The sequence below is a fragment of the Embiotoca jacksoni genome, unplaced genomic scaffold (assembly GCF_022577435.1).
Source record: "Embiotoca jacksoni isolate LCO1_2020_lvr unplaced genomic scaffold, fEmbJac1.0.p SCAF_111, whole genome shotgun sequence".
Lineage (NCBI taxonomy): Eukaryota > Metazoa > Chordata > Actinopteri > Embiotocidae > Embiotoca > Embiotoca jacksoni.
In genome coordinates, this window is record NW_027185243.1 from 474,902 (window position 1) to 495,129 (window position 20,228).

The 20,228-nt window shown below is 39.2% G+C and overlaps 2 protein-coding genes and 1 long non-coding RNA gene across 3 annotated transcripts; all 3 read left to right on the forward strand.

The window, feature by feature from the left end:
* The first annotated feature begins 383 nt into the window (after window positions 1–383).
* LOC138194648 (uncharacterized) lies at window positions 384–1,869 on the forward strand. The gene is made up of 3 exons (XR_011177947.1): window positions 384–442; window positions 1,250–1,381; window positions 1,691–1,869. It is a non-coding gene; the product is annotated as an uncharacterized lncRNA (long non-coding RNA).
* A 4,129-nt stretch (window positions 1,870–5,998) lies between these two features.
* LOC138194649 (T-cell surface glycoprotein CD8 alpha chain-like) lies at window positions 5,999–13,148 on the forward strand. Its single transcript, XM_069143546.1, has 7 exons — window positions 5,999–6,075; window positions 7,821–8,162; window positions 8,352–8,534; window positions 8,656–8,769; window positions 9,488–9,534; window positions 9,614–9,751; window positions 10,297–13,148. The coding sequence occupies exons 1-7, from the start codon at window positions 6,036–6,038 to the stop codon at window positions 10,468–10,470; spliced, it is 1,038 nt and encodes a 345-aa protein (XP_068999647.1). The 5' UTR covers window positions 5,999–6,035; the 3' UTR covers window positions 10,471–13,148.
* A 261-nt stretch (window positions 13,149–13,409) lies between these two features.
* On the forward strand, window positions 13,410–16,936 carry LOC138194678 (CMRF35-like molecule 1). Its single transcript, XM_069143594.1, has 6 exons — window positions 13,410–13,500; window positions 14,983–15,324; window positions 15,514–15,687; window positions 15,809–15,922; window positions 16,643–16,689; window positions 16,769–16,936. The coding sequence occupies exons 1-6, from the start codon at window positions 13,461–13,463 to the stop codon at window positions 16,883–16,885; spliced, it is 834 nt and encodes a 277-aa protein (XP_068999695.1). The 5' UTR covers window positions 13,410–13,460; the 3' UTR covers window positions 16,886–16,936.
* Window positions 16,937–20,228: the final 3,292 nt, after the last annotated feature.

The window sequence follows — 20,228 nt, forward strand, 5'->3', positions numbered from 1 at the left end:
AACACCTGTGTTAAGGTAAGACTACAGCTGATGAAGGAAACACCTGTGTTAAGGTAAGACTACAGCTGATGAAGGAAACACCTGTGTTAAGGTAAGACTACAGCTGATGAAGGAAACACCTGTGTTAAGATAAGACTGCAGCTGATGAAGGAAACACCTGTGTTAAGGTAAGACTACAGCTGATGAAGGAAACACCTGTGTTAAGGTAAGACTACAGCTGATGAAGGAAACACATTACTGTTTTTGTTTCCTCCAGCTGAGTTCGGCCTTCTGGAGATGAACCGTGTCACCAAACTCTGATTTCATGCGTTTCCACTGCAGATTCACAACTTTTCTCACGTCGCTGCTGGTCGTAACAGGATGTACATCAACCACACGAGTTACTGGACACCAATGAGGAAGCTGCTTTTAAACGTTGTTTAAAGTTGTTCTTGCTCGACATGTAAGTTATTTGATTTTTGATTTTATAGACTTTATTAATCCCCGAGGGGAAATGTCTTCACTACAGCAGGGGGGCTCTCAGGGGGGGCTCTCAGGGGGGAGCTGCTGCAGCAGGCTGCCACTAGCGCGGCGCCAGGTAACCTGACCTGAGGTGCATGTTTTTGGATTGAACAGAATCATTGAACTGCTCAGATTCTTTCTTATTAAACAATATATTTCTTATTAACTGTGAATCCTTGTTACGTGAAGACTTTTCCTGTTGTTACGATGTTCTTCCATTGATGTTAAAGTGCTTCAGAAAGGAAAGAGGAAGTGAATAATTCTGGGTTTTTTGGCTGCCAACTAAATGATGTAACAAGTCATCTGTAAATGTGTTTCCTCTTCTTTTTTTATCAGTGAAATGTGACGTGTTAACAGTAACTGCAGGGTGTTTCAGGTCGGTAGAAGTCACGTTGCCATGGTTACCTGCAGGTTTGTGGAGCCCAGCTGTTCTGCAGCGATCAGAAACAAGTGTTTATGGTGTCCATTCAAAGAAGTAGAGACGTCGTGGTTCTCAGTATTTCAGACTCTTTAGCTCTCCGAACAGAACAGAACCTACAAACGCAGCAACACACCAACTAAAATATGTCCATTTCTATATTAATTCACTTTCTTTTGTGGTCGATACAACAAAAATGTTTTTTTGACAAGAACTAAATCAGCCTGCTGTGCTGGTTTTGTCACGATTAGTTTAAATTTAAAATCATTTAAGCTTGCAGACAATAAGGTTAAAAACAGAAGTTAACTCTGAGGTGTCTACTGTTTCAAGGACCGACCTCGTCATTAAGAGAGGTGACGAGTTCCTGGTTTGACAGTGAAGAAGGATGAAGAGACGACAGTAAAAACCATCAGAACATCAACATGAAACTCTCTCAGGCGTTGACCTGCTTCATCGTCCTCAGTGAGTACATTTAGTTTCTATTTTTCAGTCTTTAAGGTTTCATAAGTTGCAGTTTGTTGTATTTATGGTGTTAAAGTTCAAATTGTAGCTGAGACTCGTAATAGATTTTGCAGAAAGAATGAATTTAATTATTATAATTAATAATAATTAATAATATTGTTAAAACTGCGTCTCATTTTTTGTAACTTCCGCTGTTGCAATATTTGTTCTGTAGAAATGATCAGTGACTTTTTATATCTGGAAACATGAAGTAGAGATTATTATCAACAGACAGCAGGATAAACTATTGATTGTCCATCTTTTCAACAGCAGTGCAGGATGGAGTCGCTGTTTCCAGTCAAAACATCCATGAAGTAAAAGAAGGAGAAAACATCACGGTTCAATGTTCATTTAATTTCTCTGGAACTAGGAAATATTTCTGTAAGAATAAATGTGAAGACAGAAACGTTCTCATCGAAACAACCGACAACGAAGCTCAGAACGGCAGATACAGTATCGAGTATAAAGAAGGATTTTATCCAACAACTTCTACAGTTCTGTATGTGAGCATCACACAGCTGAAGAAGTCAGACTCAGGACGGTACAGCTGTCGTCTTGACAGAACTTATCTTTTCGATGGATTCGAGGACTTTGAGATCTTTGTCACAGACGGTGAGTTTCTTCTGAAAGTCATTAAAATGTTCCGTCACGTCTCTGAAGAAAGTTTCGCAGCTTCTTCTGTTTCAGAATCTGATATGTTTCATCTGAAAATGATCAGATGATTGATTGATAACGTCAGAAGGAAAACACGTCATCATCAGGGTTTTATTTGTATGTGTGATTATTTTATTGCTCACAGCTTCGACCACTTTAAAACCAACCTCGACTTCCGTCCAAACAGTCACCCGAGTGGGACCTCCTGGTCAGGTACGTTCCACGTTGCTTCTCTCAGTAGATGGTAGCGTTCGTCGGGACATGAACAATATCTTGAATTATCTCTTTGAAAAATACCCGTATTTATTTATTTGATCAGGATTCCTTTTGAAAATCAATCTGTTGTACACGTTTCACAGTTTGTGTTTCTGCTGAGCACACAGCTGCCTTCAAGAACATCACATTTCATATCTAGTCTTTGTTTACATGATGAAAACATATTGTTTGCTATGATGTGGATCAGATGAGGTTTCAGGTAAGAAGGTCTCCTCGCTCCTCATGTCTCCTCCAGCTCTCAGTGCTGCTCACAGGTGGACTTGTGGTGGTGTTGCTGCCTGTTGTTGTGCTGCTCGTCTACAACCTGAGGACAGAGGACTGTGTTTGTGAGCTACGTTCCACCGTTATCTTCACCTTCAACAATAATTACGTTACTTAGACGAAGATAAGTTTGTTGTGTTAGAAGAAGAGGTGATGCAGCACAGTCAACATGAATCTGTCCCAACTTCATAGAGATGTGTTGTTGGCATCAAATTCAAAATGAGCAGATGTTTTTGCATCAGATTCAATATTAATATATAATATAATGTTGTCTTTGTTCTATTTTTAATTAAATGACTTCCAAATCATCACATTCTGTTTTTATCGACTTTACACAGCGTCCCAACTTTTTAGAAACAGATTTAAACTGAACTCCTCATAATGCATTTTTTATTTTGTCTTTTTTAACAGTGATATTTTAATGTGGATGTTTTACTTGTAACAATTTTTAACGTCTTATATAATTTTTAATTGTAAAGTGTATTTGGGATGATGCTACTTGGTGATTTTGCACTTTTGATTAATGCATTTTTCAGGTTTGAAGAGGAAGAGAAACTCAGACCACATCAACACTGAGGTGACTTTTTTTTTTATGGCATCTGTCTTTGTTTCCTCTCTGTGACCTTTTAAGATCTTTTATATCTTTTAAACTCATCAAACCTCAACTTCACAGACCATTTATCTTTTAATACCTCCAACACATGACTTGTTTCCTCTTTCACACTCGAACCTGCTGCATCTCGACATCTGCTTTTACACGTCGCTGCTGTTGCTGCTGTTTCAGGTGTGATGTCACTTCCTGTTAAATCATGGACGTTCCTGTGTTCCTTCTGCACAGATGGTTCTCTATGAGAACTGCTCTCCAGTCTCCACATGTGACGACTCCACCTACCAGAGCCTCCACCCAGCCACCAGGGACCTGAACCAAATCTACTCCACACTCACACCGACACAATAACAGCTAATTCATTTATATTTAATGTGCTTGAAGATCCAATCACCTGTTAAGCAAATGTCATGAAAGAGAGTCAATGGAAAAGTTATCACATTGACATTTAATGTGTGTTGACTGATTCAGACGTCAACTCGAAGCCTCACTTTGATCCGCTCCTGTTTGCCCTGTTAAAGTTTTACTGCATTGCATGTTATTACAAACTGAACACTTCCTGTATCGGTTTCAAATTAAAAGCCCTGTAGCATTTCATTTGATGGAAACCCTTCATTTCTTAAAGGTCCCATATTGTAGCACCCTCATGAAGATATTTCAGACAGGAAGTAACAGACACCTGAACAGGTAACAGTTTAGTAGAAGAGGTGATAATAACCAACATCTCAGCTGACTTACAACTGAACAGTGGACACTTTAAAGACTTTTAGCTGAGTTAGCTAACCAGCGCCGTCTGGTTTTACTGCTGACAGGTTAAAGTGTGATTCGAAGTGTCTGACAGTCTTGTTGAAATGATTCCTACAATGTTGGACTCTGTTCAGAAAACAGCTGGAATAGCTCTGCTCGCACCCACCAGACTCCATTCATAAAAACAGTCATTTTAAGGTGTAGAACACTGGAGTTGAGTCTGGTGGGTTTAAACAGCGATATGGGACTATTGGTATGTAGTCTAACATCCATAATACAGATATATTAATATCTAATACTGATATTTATCAGTGATTCTTTAGGTTTGTAGGTTGTAGAATGAAAAGTTCTTCCTGGTGAGGATCTGAGACCATGATATTATGTTGTTATTTCACACGACATGCTATATTATGGCATTTTTAACATCTTTTTGGATCCTGGAGGCCAAAACTCCACTAATTCATTACTCATAAATGTAATTCATTGATTACACTTAATAAAACAGTTTTTTATTCATCATTCCTGTTTCTGTGTCTGTTCTTAGATCCTCCTCAGTCCACTTATGACACAACATACTGTACTATATGTTTTTTGGACATTTTGGACCACATCCTATAGTATGGTATTTTTAAGACATTTTGGATTACATACTATAGTATGACATTTTCATAAAAGTTTGGACGACATGCTAAAGTTTTAAATCTTTATCAAATGCTATAGCATGACAATGTTATTAACTTTTAAACAACATGTTATAGAATGAAATTTGACGCTGAGAGGCCGAAACCCAGAATTGAACCCTGAACCTTTTAACTGAGAGGCTTCCATGTTAACCACTGCACCACCGTGCTGCTCCCAAACTGGTTGTTTTTCATATTTTGGTCGTCATACTAAACCAGAGTTCCCGGAAAGAACCTGTGAAGGCACAAGGAGAAAATGTAAACTCAACACTGAGGAAGTAGCCCAGAATCGAACCCTGGACCTCTTCAATGTGAATTTTGGATGACATGGTATGGTATGACTTTTTTTTTTAATCATATTTTAAATGACATGTATGACTTTTTAACGTCTTTTTGGATCCCGGAGGCCAACAACTCCACTAATTCATTACTCATTAATGTAATTCATTGATTACACTTAATAAAACCGTTTTTTATTCATCATTCCTGTTTCTGTGTCTGTTCTTAGATCTTCTTCAGTCCACTTATGACACAACATACTGCACTATATGTTTTTAAGACATTTTGGATTACATACTACAGATGACATTTTCATAAAAGTTTGGACTGCTATAATAAGAGGTCGTAGCCAGAATCAAACCTGAAACTTTTCCATGTTAACCACTGCACCACTGTGCTGCTGCCACACTGACCGTTTTATGACATTTTGGACAACATGCTATACTCAGAAATGTTTTTTACATTTAGGACGATATACATGTAACATATATACATATTGTATAATATTTGTTTGCAGGCTCTTATGAAACATTTGCAGGAACCTTTTCAGTTGTGACTGAAATCAGACATTCAAACTTCAGCTGAGTAATCCAGAACAGCCATTAAAAAAATACCAGGATTATATTGTTGACTTATAAAGTTATTAAAATATCTAAACTACATTATTGAGAATTGTATGCAAACTCTCCTCCGCAGTCTTTAACACAACTTCTGAAACACCCACAACTTATTTTACAACTACTGCAAATTAAAAAAAATTAGAATTTTCAACACAAAACATACAAAACACATCAATGTTATATTCTTCAATTACAGATTGTTTGTTGTTTTGAAACATTTTTTCATGTTAAATTTGATCTTGAATTTTGTTTGTATTTGTTTTCCTGTAAACTCCAAACAGCCTGATTCAGTAAAGAGCTTAAAAAATACAAAACCCAAATGATTGAAGTTTTGATGCATGATTTCAATAGAAAGTCATAAATAAACGGACACCTCCTCTTTTGAAGAGGGAGGAGCTTAGAGTTTTCAGCTCTTCAGTACAAGAAGCAGCAAGTTCCTGGTTTATGAGTGAAAAAGGAGAAGCAGCGTTGAACCATCGAAGAGACTCGAGATGAAAGTCTGTCACACTTTGATCTGCTGCTTCTTCCTCGGTAAGTAAACTCACTTATTTCTGTTACTTTCTCTGTTCTCAACTTTATTTTGTCTGCTGGGGAGTTTTAACGATGAACTCCTTCAGTTTCCATCTCTTCCATTTCTTGTTTTCTGGGGTTGAATGTGATGATGTGAATCACTTCAACACAGTTCATTCAAAGTACAAGTTAACGCCTCAAGTTACAAACTTATGAGGAAATTAAAGGGTTCATGAAGCGATTTGTTTTTTACAAATGACTTCATAATCCGACCATCCGTCCATCCGACCTCTGCAGCTCATCCAGAATGCAGCAGCTCGACTGGTCTTTAACCTCCGAAATACACTCGCACTACTCCGCTCCTCCTCTTCCTCTTCTTCCTCTTCCTCTTCCTCCTTCACTGGTTACCAGTAGCTGCCCGCATCCATTTCCAAACATTGGTACTTGCGTACCGTGCTGTGAACAGATCGGGTCCAGTCTACATCCAGGACATGGTCCAACCTTACATCCCAGTCCCTCCTCCTCCTCTTCCTCCTCCTCCTAATCCTCCTCCTCCTCCTCCTCCTCCTCCTCCTCCTCCTCCTCCTCTACATCCAGGACATGGTCCAACCCTACATCCCAGCCCCTCCCTCCGCTCTGCTTCCACCAATCAGCTTGTTGCTCCTCACTGAGTTAAACACTCTACAAAATCACGACTGTTTTCTGTCCTGGCTCCTAAATGGTAAAATGAGCTCCCCAACGACATCAGGAGAGCAGAAACTCTGAACATCTTCCACCACAAACTAAAAACACACGTCTTCCTCCTCCTCCTCCTCCTCCTCCTCCTCCTCCTCCTCCTCCTTTACCTTGAACAGTAGAACTTTAGTATCTTAAAATAGAACTTACTGATAGAACTTTGTAGTTTGGCTTTCTGGAAGAAATTGTATTTTCTTGATTCTTGTTGTTCTGGTTTTGAACCCTCATGGTTGAAATGAACTTATTGAAAGTCGCTTTGGATAAAAGAGTCAGATAAATGTAATGTAATGTAATGTAATGTAATGTAATGTAATATAATGTAATGTAAAGTAATGTCATGAAATGTAATAATGTTGGTTTCACTTTTCTTTTTTTTCCCTGAATCTTAATTTTTGCTGAATCTGCAATCAAGTATTAATCTTCTGTACAGTTTAAAAGCACATTTATTCTTTCCTTTTTGTAGCAGAAGTGCAGACAGGTTCGTCTGTGTCTTGAACAGAAAACAGGAAACTATCAAATAAACATAGAAACGTTTTTCTTTTTTTACTAATCCAAGTAAATCTTACAATTATTTTGAAAGCTGCAGCGAGTCGGAACATTTTGAGCCTCAGTTCAGTTAACCTGCAGTCTGATAAACCAAGAGCACAACAGTTCATCATTCTGTGTTAAACAAGCGAAGCAGGAACAACGCTGCAACTTTCAAACACTGATAGAAACCTGAAGCTGCTGATGGGAAGCAACGCGGACAAAACCTCTTTTCACACGAAGCAGAGACCAGATGATTTCTGCCTGTTTTAACTGTATGACACAATCTTCATCTGCAGGTGTCATGGAGGAACAGGAAGTTGGTTGGCTGCACTTATATGCAAATAGTTTAGTCAAAGAAAGATGTTGTGAATTCAGTTGAAATAATTCAAAAAAAGTCTTTCATTTTACTGACAAAAAAAGATATTATTATCAGACTGCAGGATCTTACAGGGAGATGGTGACTGGTATTAATTCAAATCAAATCTTTTCCATCTTTTCAACAGCGGTGCAGGATGGAGTCACTGTTTCCAGTCAAAACATCCGTAAAGGAAAAGAAGGAGAAAACATCACGGTTCAATGTTCATTTACTTTGTCTGGAACCAGGAAATATTTCTGTAAGAATGAATGTGAAGACAGAAACGTTCTCATCGAAACAACCGACAACGAAGATCAGAACGGCAGATACAGTATCAAGTATAAAGAAGGATCTTTTCCAACAATTTCTACAATTCTGTATGTGAGCATCACACAGCTGAAGAAGTCAGACTCAGGATGGTACAGGTGTGGTCTTGGCAGAACTACTTTTTTCGATGGATTCAAGGACTTTGGGATCTTTGTCTCAGACGGTGAGTTTCTTCTGAAAGTCATTAAAATGTTCCGTCACGTCTCTGAAGAAAGTTTGACACCATTTCTGTTTCAAATACAGAATTCAGTCTGAATATTTTCATCCCATTTTCATCCCTGAATCATCTCAGACTGTTATTCATGTTCTCACTTTAACCCGTTTATCACGATTCTTATCATTATATTCACAGCTTCAGTCACTTCAACACCAAAATCAACTTCAGCCTTTTCAACGTCAACATTTCTCCCATCAGCCTCAACAACAACAACAACAACAACAACAACAACAACAACAACAACAACAACAACACAGAGTGTAAGCTCCAGTTCAGGAGGCTCCATACCTTCATCACCCTCCTCCTCCTCAGGTTCAGGTGTGTTTGTACAGCTGTGTTTATGCATGTGTGTAGATGTGGATGTGATTTATGTCTATTGAAGGTTTGTAACTGAACGTCAGAGCAACACGAAGCCGTTCTGATGTTTACACGTCTGCAGGTTTGCTGCTGTACGTTGGTCTGATTCTGATCGTCATGCTCGTCATATTATCAGCGACTCTGCTGATCTTCTGGAGGAGGAGGAGGAGGAGGAGGAGGGCCACTAAACCCAGAGGTGAGGCACCCCCCCCCATTATTCTTTGTTGCATTATTATTATGATACTTATATTTGTCTCCAGTAAAAGTGATCGTGCAGCAAAACTCAAACGGTGAAAACTCCCCAAATTTAGCATGTAGGTTGCAAATTGCTTCCACTGCTCGGGTACAGAACAATGACACCAATAGACCTCCAGGTGGCGCTGTAACAATCAACTTTACGTTCATGCAATTATCTGAAATTAACTTAAAATCCTTTTGTTATTTGAATCTTTGAATGTTTCTGCATCAGCGCTCCAAACACACTTCTGGTTTCAAGATGTCAACTTTAGTGACTTTGGACAACTTCAGCAATGTTGCATGTGGTTGACTTTCACGTTCTTCTTGTGTTCTACCGCTCGGACCCCGATCATCTATATTTATTCACGTTGTTGGGAATTACTTCGTATAAACTTATCTTATAGACTTATGTTCCAACATCATCCGTAACACAAGTTCACACTTCTGGTCTCGTTGGGCTCATTGACAGAGTGGATTCTCTAAATGTCTCAACTACCTTAAACCTCAGACTAAATCTAACACTCCCTCTGAAACCAAACCTGAACCTTCAAAGAGCAGACGCTAAATGTTTTTCTCTACATTCACGAGTCTTTACGTGTTGATGTGCATTCAGGTGAAATAAAAAGCTACTTAAAGTCTCTGGAAGCCTTTTCACCACCTTATTTTCTCATCTGCAGGTATTTCAGGACCTCCTGTAGAAACGGAGTACGCTGACGTCGGAGAGGTGAGTCCGTGTAGATGTTTAGAGCTTCATCAGCGTTGGTGGAACCAAACAGATACAAACCACACTCGTCCTTCTGCAGGTCAACCTGGAGTACGAGGAGATCAGAGAGGACGGACGGAGACGTCCACCTCCCGCTTACACCTCCGTCAAATTCGCCAAAACAAACGCAGCCGATGGCGCCGACGACGACAACTTCGTCAGCTGCCCTCCGAACAAAGTACGTCATCCTGTGGTACAACGTTTAGGTCTGAGGTCAGAAAACTCTTTAGACGTCATCGGGTGTCGTGTGCAGTGTTTCCTTTAGGTTACTGGACATAACCGCAGGTCTATGAGTACGTTCGTAATTACCACAGACTGTATTTAAAAGCAAATGTAGCTTCTGGGTCTGACAGGTGAAACCAATGCAAAAGTGCCTTAATCTGCAATACCACCGAGTCCCACTAGAGGTCGGCTCCAAAAAGGTTCTGGCTCCTTAGACTCCCATTCAACTTCTGTCATATGATACAAAGTCAATCATTTTTTCCCCACATCATATTGGTGTCATTCATTATAGTCACTCCTTCATATTAGTTTTCTGGTGGTCCATCGGAAAATCATTCTGTCATTTATTAGATATTAAGCCTCAAAAAGTTGAGCACAGTGTCGTCGGGTTCCTTCGTGTACAAGAAAAAAAAAAACAACCTTATCGGAAACGTCAGGACTGCTGACAAAAAAAATCATTTCAGCTTTTCAGAGAATTTGAATCTCACTGATTTCTTCCAGGTTGAACACTACTCTGAAGTGGATTTCTTGAAGAGCACTGCCGCGTTGCTCAACAGCGCCCCCTGTGGTGATACAGATAACGTCATCTACTCCACTCCTCGGACAGACGCCATCTCTGCCAACCACACCGAGGACGCTTCCCCTCCTCTGTACTCTACTGTTACTTTACCTTAGCAGCAACGCTGTCGACGCCACGGTCGCGTTGTCTTCGGCCAACAGATGAACACAATTCACACGCAAGTCCGTCTAGCAGCAAGTTTACGCTATTTTTTACTCCAACGACCTTCAGTTTAGCCAATCTTAAAGGATCATTTTGGTTTATTTCAACCTGATATATTTCTTATTAATGAGTCTGTTGTAGAGCTTCAGGGAAACGAGCAGTTGTAATAAAACAACGTATATCAAGACAAATGAGGGTCCAACGCTCAAACAGAAAAGACTTTCAACGAACTTTTTAAAGGTCCTCGCAGTAATCAGCCATTTTGCAGAAAGTCAAAGTCAAACAAATCGGCGTGCAACAATGAATACGCAGATTGGGTTCGCTAATGCAGTTCGCAAAATGGCCGCTCCAAGTGGCTAATGTCTGCGTTCACTTTGAGTCAGACTTGAAAACAAAAACAGGATTTATGCACATGTAATGTTTTTTGTGAAACTGCAGGAAGTCCAGGCTCCCGATGTACGACGCTTCTCTGAATCTCTACAACCAAAGTCGAAGTCAAAGTTCACATGATGCGCCAGCATCGCCACAAGAAATACACCAGGTTGAAATAAACCAGAATCATCCTTAGAATATTTTGTTTATTTAATTTTATAGTGGGTAATTTTGGTGAAGCTTATTATTATTGTTTTGTTAAAGTAAAGAGCTTTGTGCAGAGTTTACACTCGATCAGGATAACTTAAGGACAGCAGCTTCCACTGAAAATGATCTTCTAACAAAGTATGACTGCAAGTTAATGTCGAACTTTAAAGATGCACCGCAGGCAGCACGATGAACTATCAACTCATTCAATCTTCTCCGTGATGTTCCTGAGTATCACAGAAACACAAATAAAAAGGGGCGAAAGTTGAATTGTTTGGTTAGGTTAGGTTAGGGTTAGGTTAGGTTAGGTTAGGGTAGGGTTGGGTTAGGTTAGGTTAGGTTAGGTTAGGTTAGTGTTAGGTTAGGTTAGGGTTAGGTTAGGGTAGGTTGGGTTAGGGTTAGGTTTGGTTAGGGTTAGGGTTAGGTTAGGGTTAGGTTAGGTTAGGTTAGATTAGGGTTAGGTTAGGTTAGGTTAGGTTAGGTTAGGTTAGGTTAGGTTCGGTTAGGTTAGGGTTAGGTTAGGTTAGGTTAGGTTAAGTTAGGTTAGGGTTAGGTTAGGTTAGGGTTAGGTTAGGTTAGGTTAGGTTAGGTTAGGTTAGGTTCGGTTAGGTTAGGTTAGGTCAGGGTTAGGTTAGGGTTAGGTTAGGTTAGGGTTAGGTTAGGGTTAGGTTAGGTTAGGTTAGGTTAGGTTCGGTTAGGTTAGGGTTAGGTTAGGTTAGGTTAAGTTAGGCTAGGGTTAGGTTAGGTTAGGTTAGGTTAGGTTAGGTTAGGTTAGGTTAGGTTAGGTTAATTGAATGAAAAAGAGGGTAAATCTTTTTTTTACCAGATTGAAATTGACAGAAAGTGACGGAGTGGTGAAACAAAGTTCACAGTGTAAAATCCCTGATGGATTATATTAGTTCCTCTGATTCACTGGTTAAATTCTTCCTGCCTTTGGATGTTGATCACACTGCTAACGCTAACAATGCTAGCTGCTACATGCTAGTTTGACATGTGATCTGTTGACTTCCTGTCCAGTATGAAGTTATTTATTTACGTCCTTCTGCACCGACACAAATAAGCAGTCATACTTTGGTTAAAAAATTAACAAGACTGAATATTGTATATTGGTTTTAAAATATTAACAGTGAACATTAGACATTTTAAGAAGCTCTTGTGTTGCATTTGCACAAATATATATATGTTTTATTACTGTGGTATAAAACTATTTATGCTTCATTGTGCTGTAAAAACATTTAAAAACTAGTCTATCATTTAGTCATCATGAGAAGAGGGCTTGTAAACATTTTAATAAATGGTCAATATTTCCTTTACAAATATTTATAAAATAAATATTCGACTGTAACAAACACAACGTGATTATTCAGACACATTTATTTTTTAAGTAAAAGAAAAACCTGACAGAATCTGAACTGGAGGATTCATAACGTTCACAAACCAACGATGACATCACTGATGGTTGATGACATCAATGATGGTTGATGACACCACTGATGGTTGATGACATCACTGATGGTTGATGACATCACTGATGGTTGATGACATCACTGACCCGAATCGTTGCTTTCTGACGTTCAGGTTCTTTTTTTGTATAAAGAGCGGAGAAGTGAGATCCGATCTCGTGGGGAAAAGACGGTTTGAATCTCCTCACTTGTGATCCGAGCTCGTAAGGAGGCACGTTGTTGGACAACATGCTATCCTCAGAAATGTTTTTTACATTTAGGACGATATACATGTAACATATATACATATAGTACAATATTTGTTTGCAGGCTCTTGTGAAATATTTACAGGAACCTTCTCAGTTGTGACTGAAATCAGACATTCAAACTTCAGCTGAGTAATCCAGAACAGCCATTAAAAAAATACCAGGATTATATTGTTGACTTATAAAGTTATTAAAATATCTAAACTACATTATTGAGAATTGTATGCAAACTCTCCTCCGCAGTCTTTAACACAACTTCTGAAACACCCACAACTTATTTTACAACTACTGCAAATTAAAAAAATTTGAATTTTCAACACAAAACATACAAAACACATCGATGTTATATTCTTCAATTACAGATTGTTTGTTGTTTTGAAACATTTTTTCATGTTAAATTTGATCTTGAATTTTGTTTGTATTTGTTTTCCTGTAAACTCCAAACAGCCTGATTCAGTAAAGAGCTTAAAAAATACAAAACCCAAATGATTGAAGTTTTGATGCATGATTTCAATAGAAAGTCATAAATAAACGGACACCTCCTCTTTTGAAGAGGGAGGAGCTTAGAGTTTTCAGCTCTTCAGTACAAGAAGCAGCAAGTTCCTGGTTTATGAGTGAAAAAGGAGAAGCAGCGTTGAACCATCGAAGAGACTCGAGATGAAAGTCTGTCACACTTTGATCTGCTGCTTCTTCCTCGGTAAGTAAACTCACTTATTTCTGTTACTTTCTCTGTTCTCAACTTTATTTTGTCTGCTGGGGAGTTTTAACGATGAACTCCTTCAGTTTCCATCTCTTCCATTTCTTGTTTTCTGGGGTTGAATGTGATGATGTGAATCACTTCAACACAGTTCATTCAAAGTACAAGTTAACGCCTCAAGTTACAAACTTATGAGGAAATTAAAGGGTTCATGAAGCGATTTGTTTTTTACAAATGACTTCATAATCCGACCATCCGTCCATCCGACCTCTGCAGCTCATCCAGAATGCAGCAGCTCGACTGGTCTTTAACCTCCGAAATACACTCGCACTACTCCGCTCCTCCTCTTCCTCTTCTTCCTCTTCCTCTTCCTCCTTCACTGGTTACCAGTAGCTGCCCGCATCCGTCTCAAAACATTGGTACTTGCGTACCGTGCTGTGAACAGATCAGGTCCAGTCTACATCCAGGACATGGTCCAACCCTACATCCCAGCCACTCCTCCTCTTCCTCCTCTTCTTCCTCCTCCTCCTCCTCTTCCTCCTCCTCCTCCTCCTCCTTTACCTTGAACAGTAGAACTTTAGTATCTTAAAATAGAACTTACTGATAGAACTTTGTAGTTTGGCTTTCTGGAAGAAATTGTATTTTCTTGATTCTTGTTGTTCTGGTTTTGAACCCTCATGGTTGAAATGAACTTATTGAAAGTCGCTTTGGATAAAAGAGTCAGATAAATGTAATGTAATGTAATGTAATGTAATGTAATGTAATATAATGTAATGTAAAGTAATGTCATGAAATGTAATAATGTTGGTTTCACTTTTCTTTTTTTTCCCTGAATCTTAATTTTTGTTGAATCTGCAATCAAGTATTAATCTTCTGTACAGTTTAAAAGCACATTTATTCTTTCCTTTTTGTAGCAGAAGTGCAGACAGGTTCGTCTGTGTCTTGAACAGAAAACAGGAAACTATCAAATAAACATAGAAACGTTTTTCTTTTTTTACTTATCCAAGTAAATCTTACAATTATTTTGAAAGCTGCAGCGAGTCGGAACATTTTGAGCCTCAGTTCAGTTAACCTGCAGTCTGATAAACCAAGAGCACAACAGTTCATCATTCTGTGTTAAACAAGCGAAGCAGGAACAACGCTGCAACTTTCAAACACTGATAGAAACCTGAAGCTGCTGATGGGAAGCAACACGGACAAAACCTCTTTTCACACGAAGCAGAGACCAGATGATTTCTGCCTGTTTTAACTGTATGACACAATCTTCATCTGCAGGTGTCATGGAGGAACAGGAAGTTGGTTGGCTGCACTTATATGCAAATAGTTTAGTCAAAGAAAGATGTTGTGAATTCAGTTGAAATAATTCAAAAAAAGTCTTTCATTTTACTGACAAAAAAAGATATTATTATCAGACTGCAGGATCTTACAGGGAGATGGTGACTGGTATTAATTCAAATCAAATCTTTTCCATCTTTTCAACAGCGGTGCAGGATGGAGTCACTGTTTCCAGTCAAAACATCCATGAAGTAAAAGAAGGAGAAAACATCACGGTTCCATGTTTATTTAATTTGTCTGGAACCAGGAAATATTTCTGTAAGAATGAATGTGAAGACAGAAACGTTCTCATCGAAACAACCGACAACGAAGATCAGAACGGCAGATACAGTATCGAGTATAAAGAAGGATTTTATCCAACAACTTCTACAATTCTGTATGTGAGCATCACACAGCTGAAGAAGTCAGACTCAGGATGGTACAGGTGTGGTCTTGGCAGAACTACTTTTGTCGATAACTTCAAGGACTTTGGGATCTTTGTCACAGACGGTGAGTTTCTTCTGAAAGTCATTAAAATGTTCCGTCACGTCTCTGAAGAAAGTTTGACACCATTTCTGTTTCAAATACAGAATTCAGTCTGAATATTTTCATCCCATTTTCATCCCTGAATCATCTCAGACTGTTATTCATGTTCTCACTTTAACCCGTTTATCACGATTCTTATCATTATATTCACAGCTTCAGTCACTTCAACACCAAAATCAACTTCAGCCTTTTCAACGTCAACATTTCTCCCATCAGCCTCAACAACAACAACAACAACAACAACAACAACAACAACAACAACACAGAGTGTAAGCTCCAGTTCAGGAGGCTCCACACCTTCATCACCCTCCTCCTCCTCAGGTTCAGGTGTGTTTGTACAGCTGTGTTTATGCATGTGTGTAGATGTGGATGTGATTTATGTCTATTGAAGGTTTGTAACTGAACGTCAGAGCAACACGAAGCCGTTCTGATGTTTACACGTCTGCAGGTTTGCTGCTGTACGTTCGTCTGATTCTGATCGTCATGCTCGTCATATTATCAGCGACTCTGCTGATCTTCTGGAGGAGGAGGAGGAGGAGGAGGAGGGCCACTAAACCCAGAGGTGAGGCACCCCCCCCCCCATTATTCTTTGTTGCATTATTATTATGATACTTATATTTGTCTCCAGTAAAAGTGATCGTGCAGCAAAACTCAAACGGTGAAAACTCCCCAAATTTAGCATGTAGGTTGCAAATTGCTTCCACTGCTCGGGTACAGAACAATGACACCAATAGACCTCCAGGTGGCGCTGTAACAATCAACTTTACGTTCATGCAATTATCTGAAATTAACTTAAAATCCTTTTGTTATTTGAATCTTTGAATGTTTCTGCATCAGCGCTCCAAACACACTTCTGGTTTCAAGATGTCAACTTTAGTGACTTTGGACAACTTCAGCAATGTTGCATGTGGTTGACTTTCACGTTCTTCTTGTGTTCTACCGCTCGGACCCCGATCATCTATATTTATTCACGTTGTTGGGAATTACTTCGTATAAACTTATCTTATAGACTTATGTTCCAACATCATCCGTAACACAAGTTCACACTTCTGGTCTCGTTGGGCTCATTGACAGAGTGGATTCTCTAAATGTCTCAACTACCTTAAACCTCAGACTAAATCTAACACTCCCTCTGAAACCAAACCTGAACCTTCAAAGAGCAGACGCTAAATGTTTTTCTCTACATTCACGAGTCTTTACGTGTTGATGTGCATTCAGGTGAAATAAAAAGCTACTTAAAGTCTCTGGAAGCCTTTTCACCACCTTATTTTCTCATCTGCAGGTATTTCAGGACCTCCTGTAGAAACGGAGTACGCTGACGTCGGAGAGGTGAGTCCGTGTAGATGTTTAGAGCTTCATCAGCGTTGGTGGAACCAAACAGATACAAACCACACTCGTCCTCCTGCAGGTCAACCTGGAGTACGAGGAGATCAGAGAGGACGGACGGAGACGTCCACCTCCCGTCAAATTCACCAAAACAAACGCAGCCGATGGCGCCGACGACGACAACTTCGTAGTGCAATAAAAAAAGGAGTCATTTACATATTTTTAATGAAAATAAACTTGACATTGAATTAACAGTTAACAGCATATGGTCTTTTATCTCTTACAAAATATTTGTATAAATATTTTCATCGACTCATTTCTTCCAACTTTGCATTGAAAAACGAACTTTGCTGGTTGATGCTTTGGAAACAGGAATTCTTGTTGCAGGTTGAACCAAAGCAACACGTCCCAAACCCTTTTTTTTGTTTTTATCGTAGTGGATTACTAAATATTTTGTTTACAAAAGAGGCAACAACGACTGAACCAAAACAACATAAAGAACATTTTTACAGATTTACGTCACGTGACGCTTCGACGCTTCCAAACTGCTGCGTGACTCGTCCAAGTTGTCCAACAAAATCAATCTGACCAAAAAACCTCAAATATAAAATTCCAATTAACTTAACATACAATTAACTTAAAATGTAAAAACAACAACGGTAAACGGAAGACGAACACTTGGTAAATATTTCCCTTTTGCGGCGTTGAAGTGCTCAAAGAACAGAATAAAAATAACAACTCGGCACAAAACAAGCTAACATGTTAACAATAAGAGTGACCGGTAAAAATAAACGCTGTGGCACATGACAGGTAAACACACTGAGGAGGAGGAGGACGATGAAGGTCAGCTGACAGAAGAAAAGCTGCATAGAATCAATATCACAAATCTCTAATGTAGAGAAGACGACTTTGGAAGCTCGTGCGTTTCTTTTTACTCTCCAGCAGAATCGTGTATTTTGCATTTCGTCTGCTGCAGCTTCTTTTAACCTTTTTATTTCATCGAAGGAGTTCCTGGTCTTTAACTGCAGAGCTTTACTTTTCTTTTTTAGTGAACAGTTTAAATATACGACTGCTCTGAAGTTTAGATTGTGGATTCTTCTTCACCATCTTTTTGAACAGGAGAGGAAAAATTGCATTTGAAGCCCGAGTTTGTTTGTTTTTTTAACGTAAAGTTCTGCTCTGACCTCATCATCCCGTCTTTAAAGGACCAGTCTCGTGTTTTATTGTTTTATCTTCAAATTATGTACTTTTATGCTTCTGCTAATTATTAAAAAAAATATTTTGTCTTTCCATCCAAGCTGGTTTTACTTTCTGTAAGACAAAAAAAAAACTGGCGCTAGTTTTCAAAGTCTCGTACAAAATTTGATGAAAAAATTGCCTGTTTAAAATGAATAAACACATTTAATTATGTGGAAAAACCCACGGCAAGATTTCAGAATGAAATATTTGTGATTTGTGGTAAACGGGCTGAACAATTAATCTCTGCTGTGTTCCTTAATGATGTGCCCGACTTTTTCCTTTCTTTCAAATAATAACTAATAACTAATTAGTTTGAAAAGGCCAAAGCTGGAGATATACTCGCTTTTTAACCTCACGTTCACGAAGACAATCAGCTTTGACGTGAATTTGTTCACATACTCGTCTTGTGCTCTGAATACAGTCCTTCAGTACTTTACACAGATGATCGGTCCAATCAGGCACCACCACAAACGTTAGGTGCAAATCCATCGGGATTAATGTGATTTTACTGAAAGCCAAGTTAAGAGTTATTAGACTCCGCCTCTTCCTGCTACCTCATGCTAGGCAGACATAAGCTACTGGGAGTAGCGGCGAAGCTAAAAGACGACCAAAATGGACTTGAGCTTTTAGCTTTTTGCAACAAAATCGACTACATTCGAGACCTGGACGTTTTTCTCAGGACACGTTCGGGTCATGCAGCAAAACTTTAGTTCAAACTCGCCATGTAAATGTGGCGTGAACACGATCGGCTCTCCTGCTCCGACATTCAAGTGCAGACGAACCCCGACTGCTGAACTCCAGTCCCTCAACACACAACAGAAAAAAATCAACACCAGTGGAAGAGCTTTGACGTGAAACCTTCAGATGAAGAATCGGATTTTAAATCCAAACACGGTTCTTCATCTGGAGGATTATTTGCAATAAATAAATTTCAGTGACTCGGCCAGTTTTCATAATACAATATTACAATAAGGTACTTCACATGTAGAAAAATATTCCCCTCAGTACTTAGTGATAAAATAAAGATTCAGGATTGTGAAGATAAAAGGCAAAGTGCAAAAAACAACAGAGGCTCTACAGGAAGTGTTTGTGCCGTTGTTTTTCCTCCATCCTTAACTAATGGTTGTAAAAGAAAACACTTCAGATCAGATGTTCCTCTGTTTTTACTACATGAAGGAAAAACCACCACAAACACCCCACGTTGGAGCCTCGGTTTGGTTAAATATTCGTCCCTTTATGATACAGTAAAAACTAAATAAATAACGAGTGAAATGTTGTTCGAAGGTTGTTCAGAAACAGAATATTTCTTTGGTAGCGTTGATGTTCCTCAACAGTGTAGACAGAACCAGAAAAGTCCTGCAGCCGCGGTGAGTTCCTTCTGTTAGACATAAAAAAAAAAGTCTTTGCAGTCCACTTTAACTGTGATCAGCCGTTACAGGTCTGCTGTACCGCCGGTGGGCCGCTGAGTCGAACAGCTGGAGGGTGTCGTTAATCCACGCCGAGCACCAATAAAACACCAAATACTCAACAACAGAAGAGTGTTAAACTAGAGTCGCGACTTATTATCATTATTTTCATTACTGATTAATCTTAAAGCCTATCAAATGTCAGGAAAAAAGACACCCATGATTAATTGATTAGCAGAATAACTGCATTAATTAATCAATCAATCAATCAATCAACCAATCGCTTGGCTCTAGTGTTGATAAAACATCTAGAAACGGACGTCAGAAAAATGCTAATTTTTAATCTTAATTTAAAAATTCCACCTCTTTTTGGGACAACCCTAAAGAAAACACCAGTGATCCTCAAATTCAGGCGACAGGACATCTGAAAATAATCCCTCATTCATTAGAAAAGAAGATTCAAGAAGACCTGTTTTTGGGGGCGTGTCTGTTTGATTGACAGGCCTGTGGTGCAGTCAGGTTACAGCTATCGGTGGGCGGGACGTAGTATCTTCAGGTTTCCAATCAGATCAGTCAGATCCACCGCTGGCTCCTCCCCCAGCTCGTCCAAATATGGTCACTTCCTGCTCCAAACTAGCAAAGATGGTGACGGACAGAATCTGAACTGGAGGATTCATAACGTTCACAAACCAACGATGACATCACTGATGGATGATGACATCACTGCTGGTTGATGATGTCACTGATGGTTGATGACATCACTGATGGTTGATGACATCACTCTGACCCGAATCGTTGCTTTTCTGACGTTCAGGTTCTTTTTTTGTATAAAGAGCGGAGAAGTGAGATCCGATCTCGTGGGGAAAAGACGGTTTGAATCTCCTCACTTGTGATCTG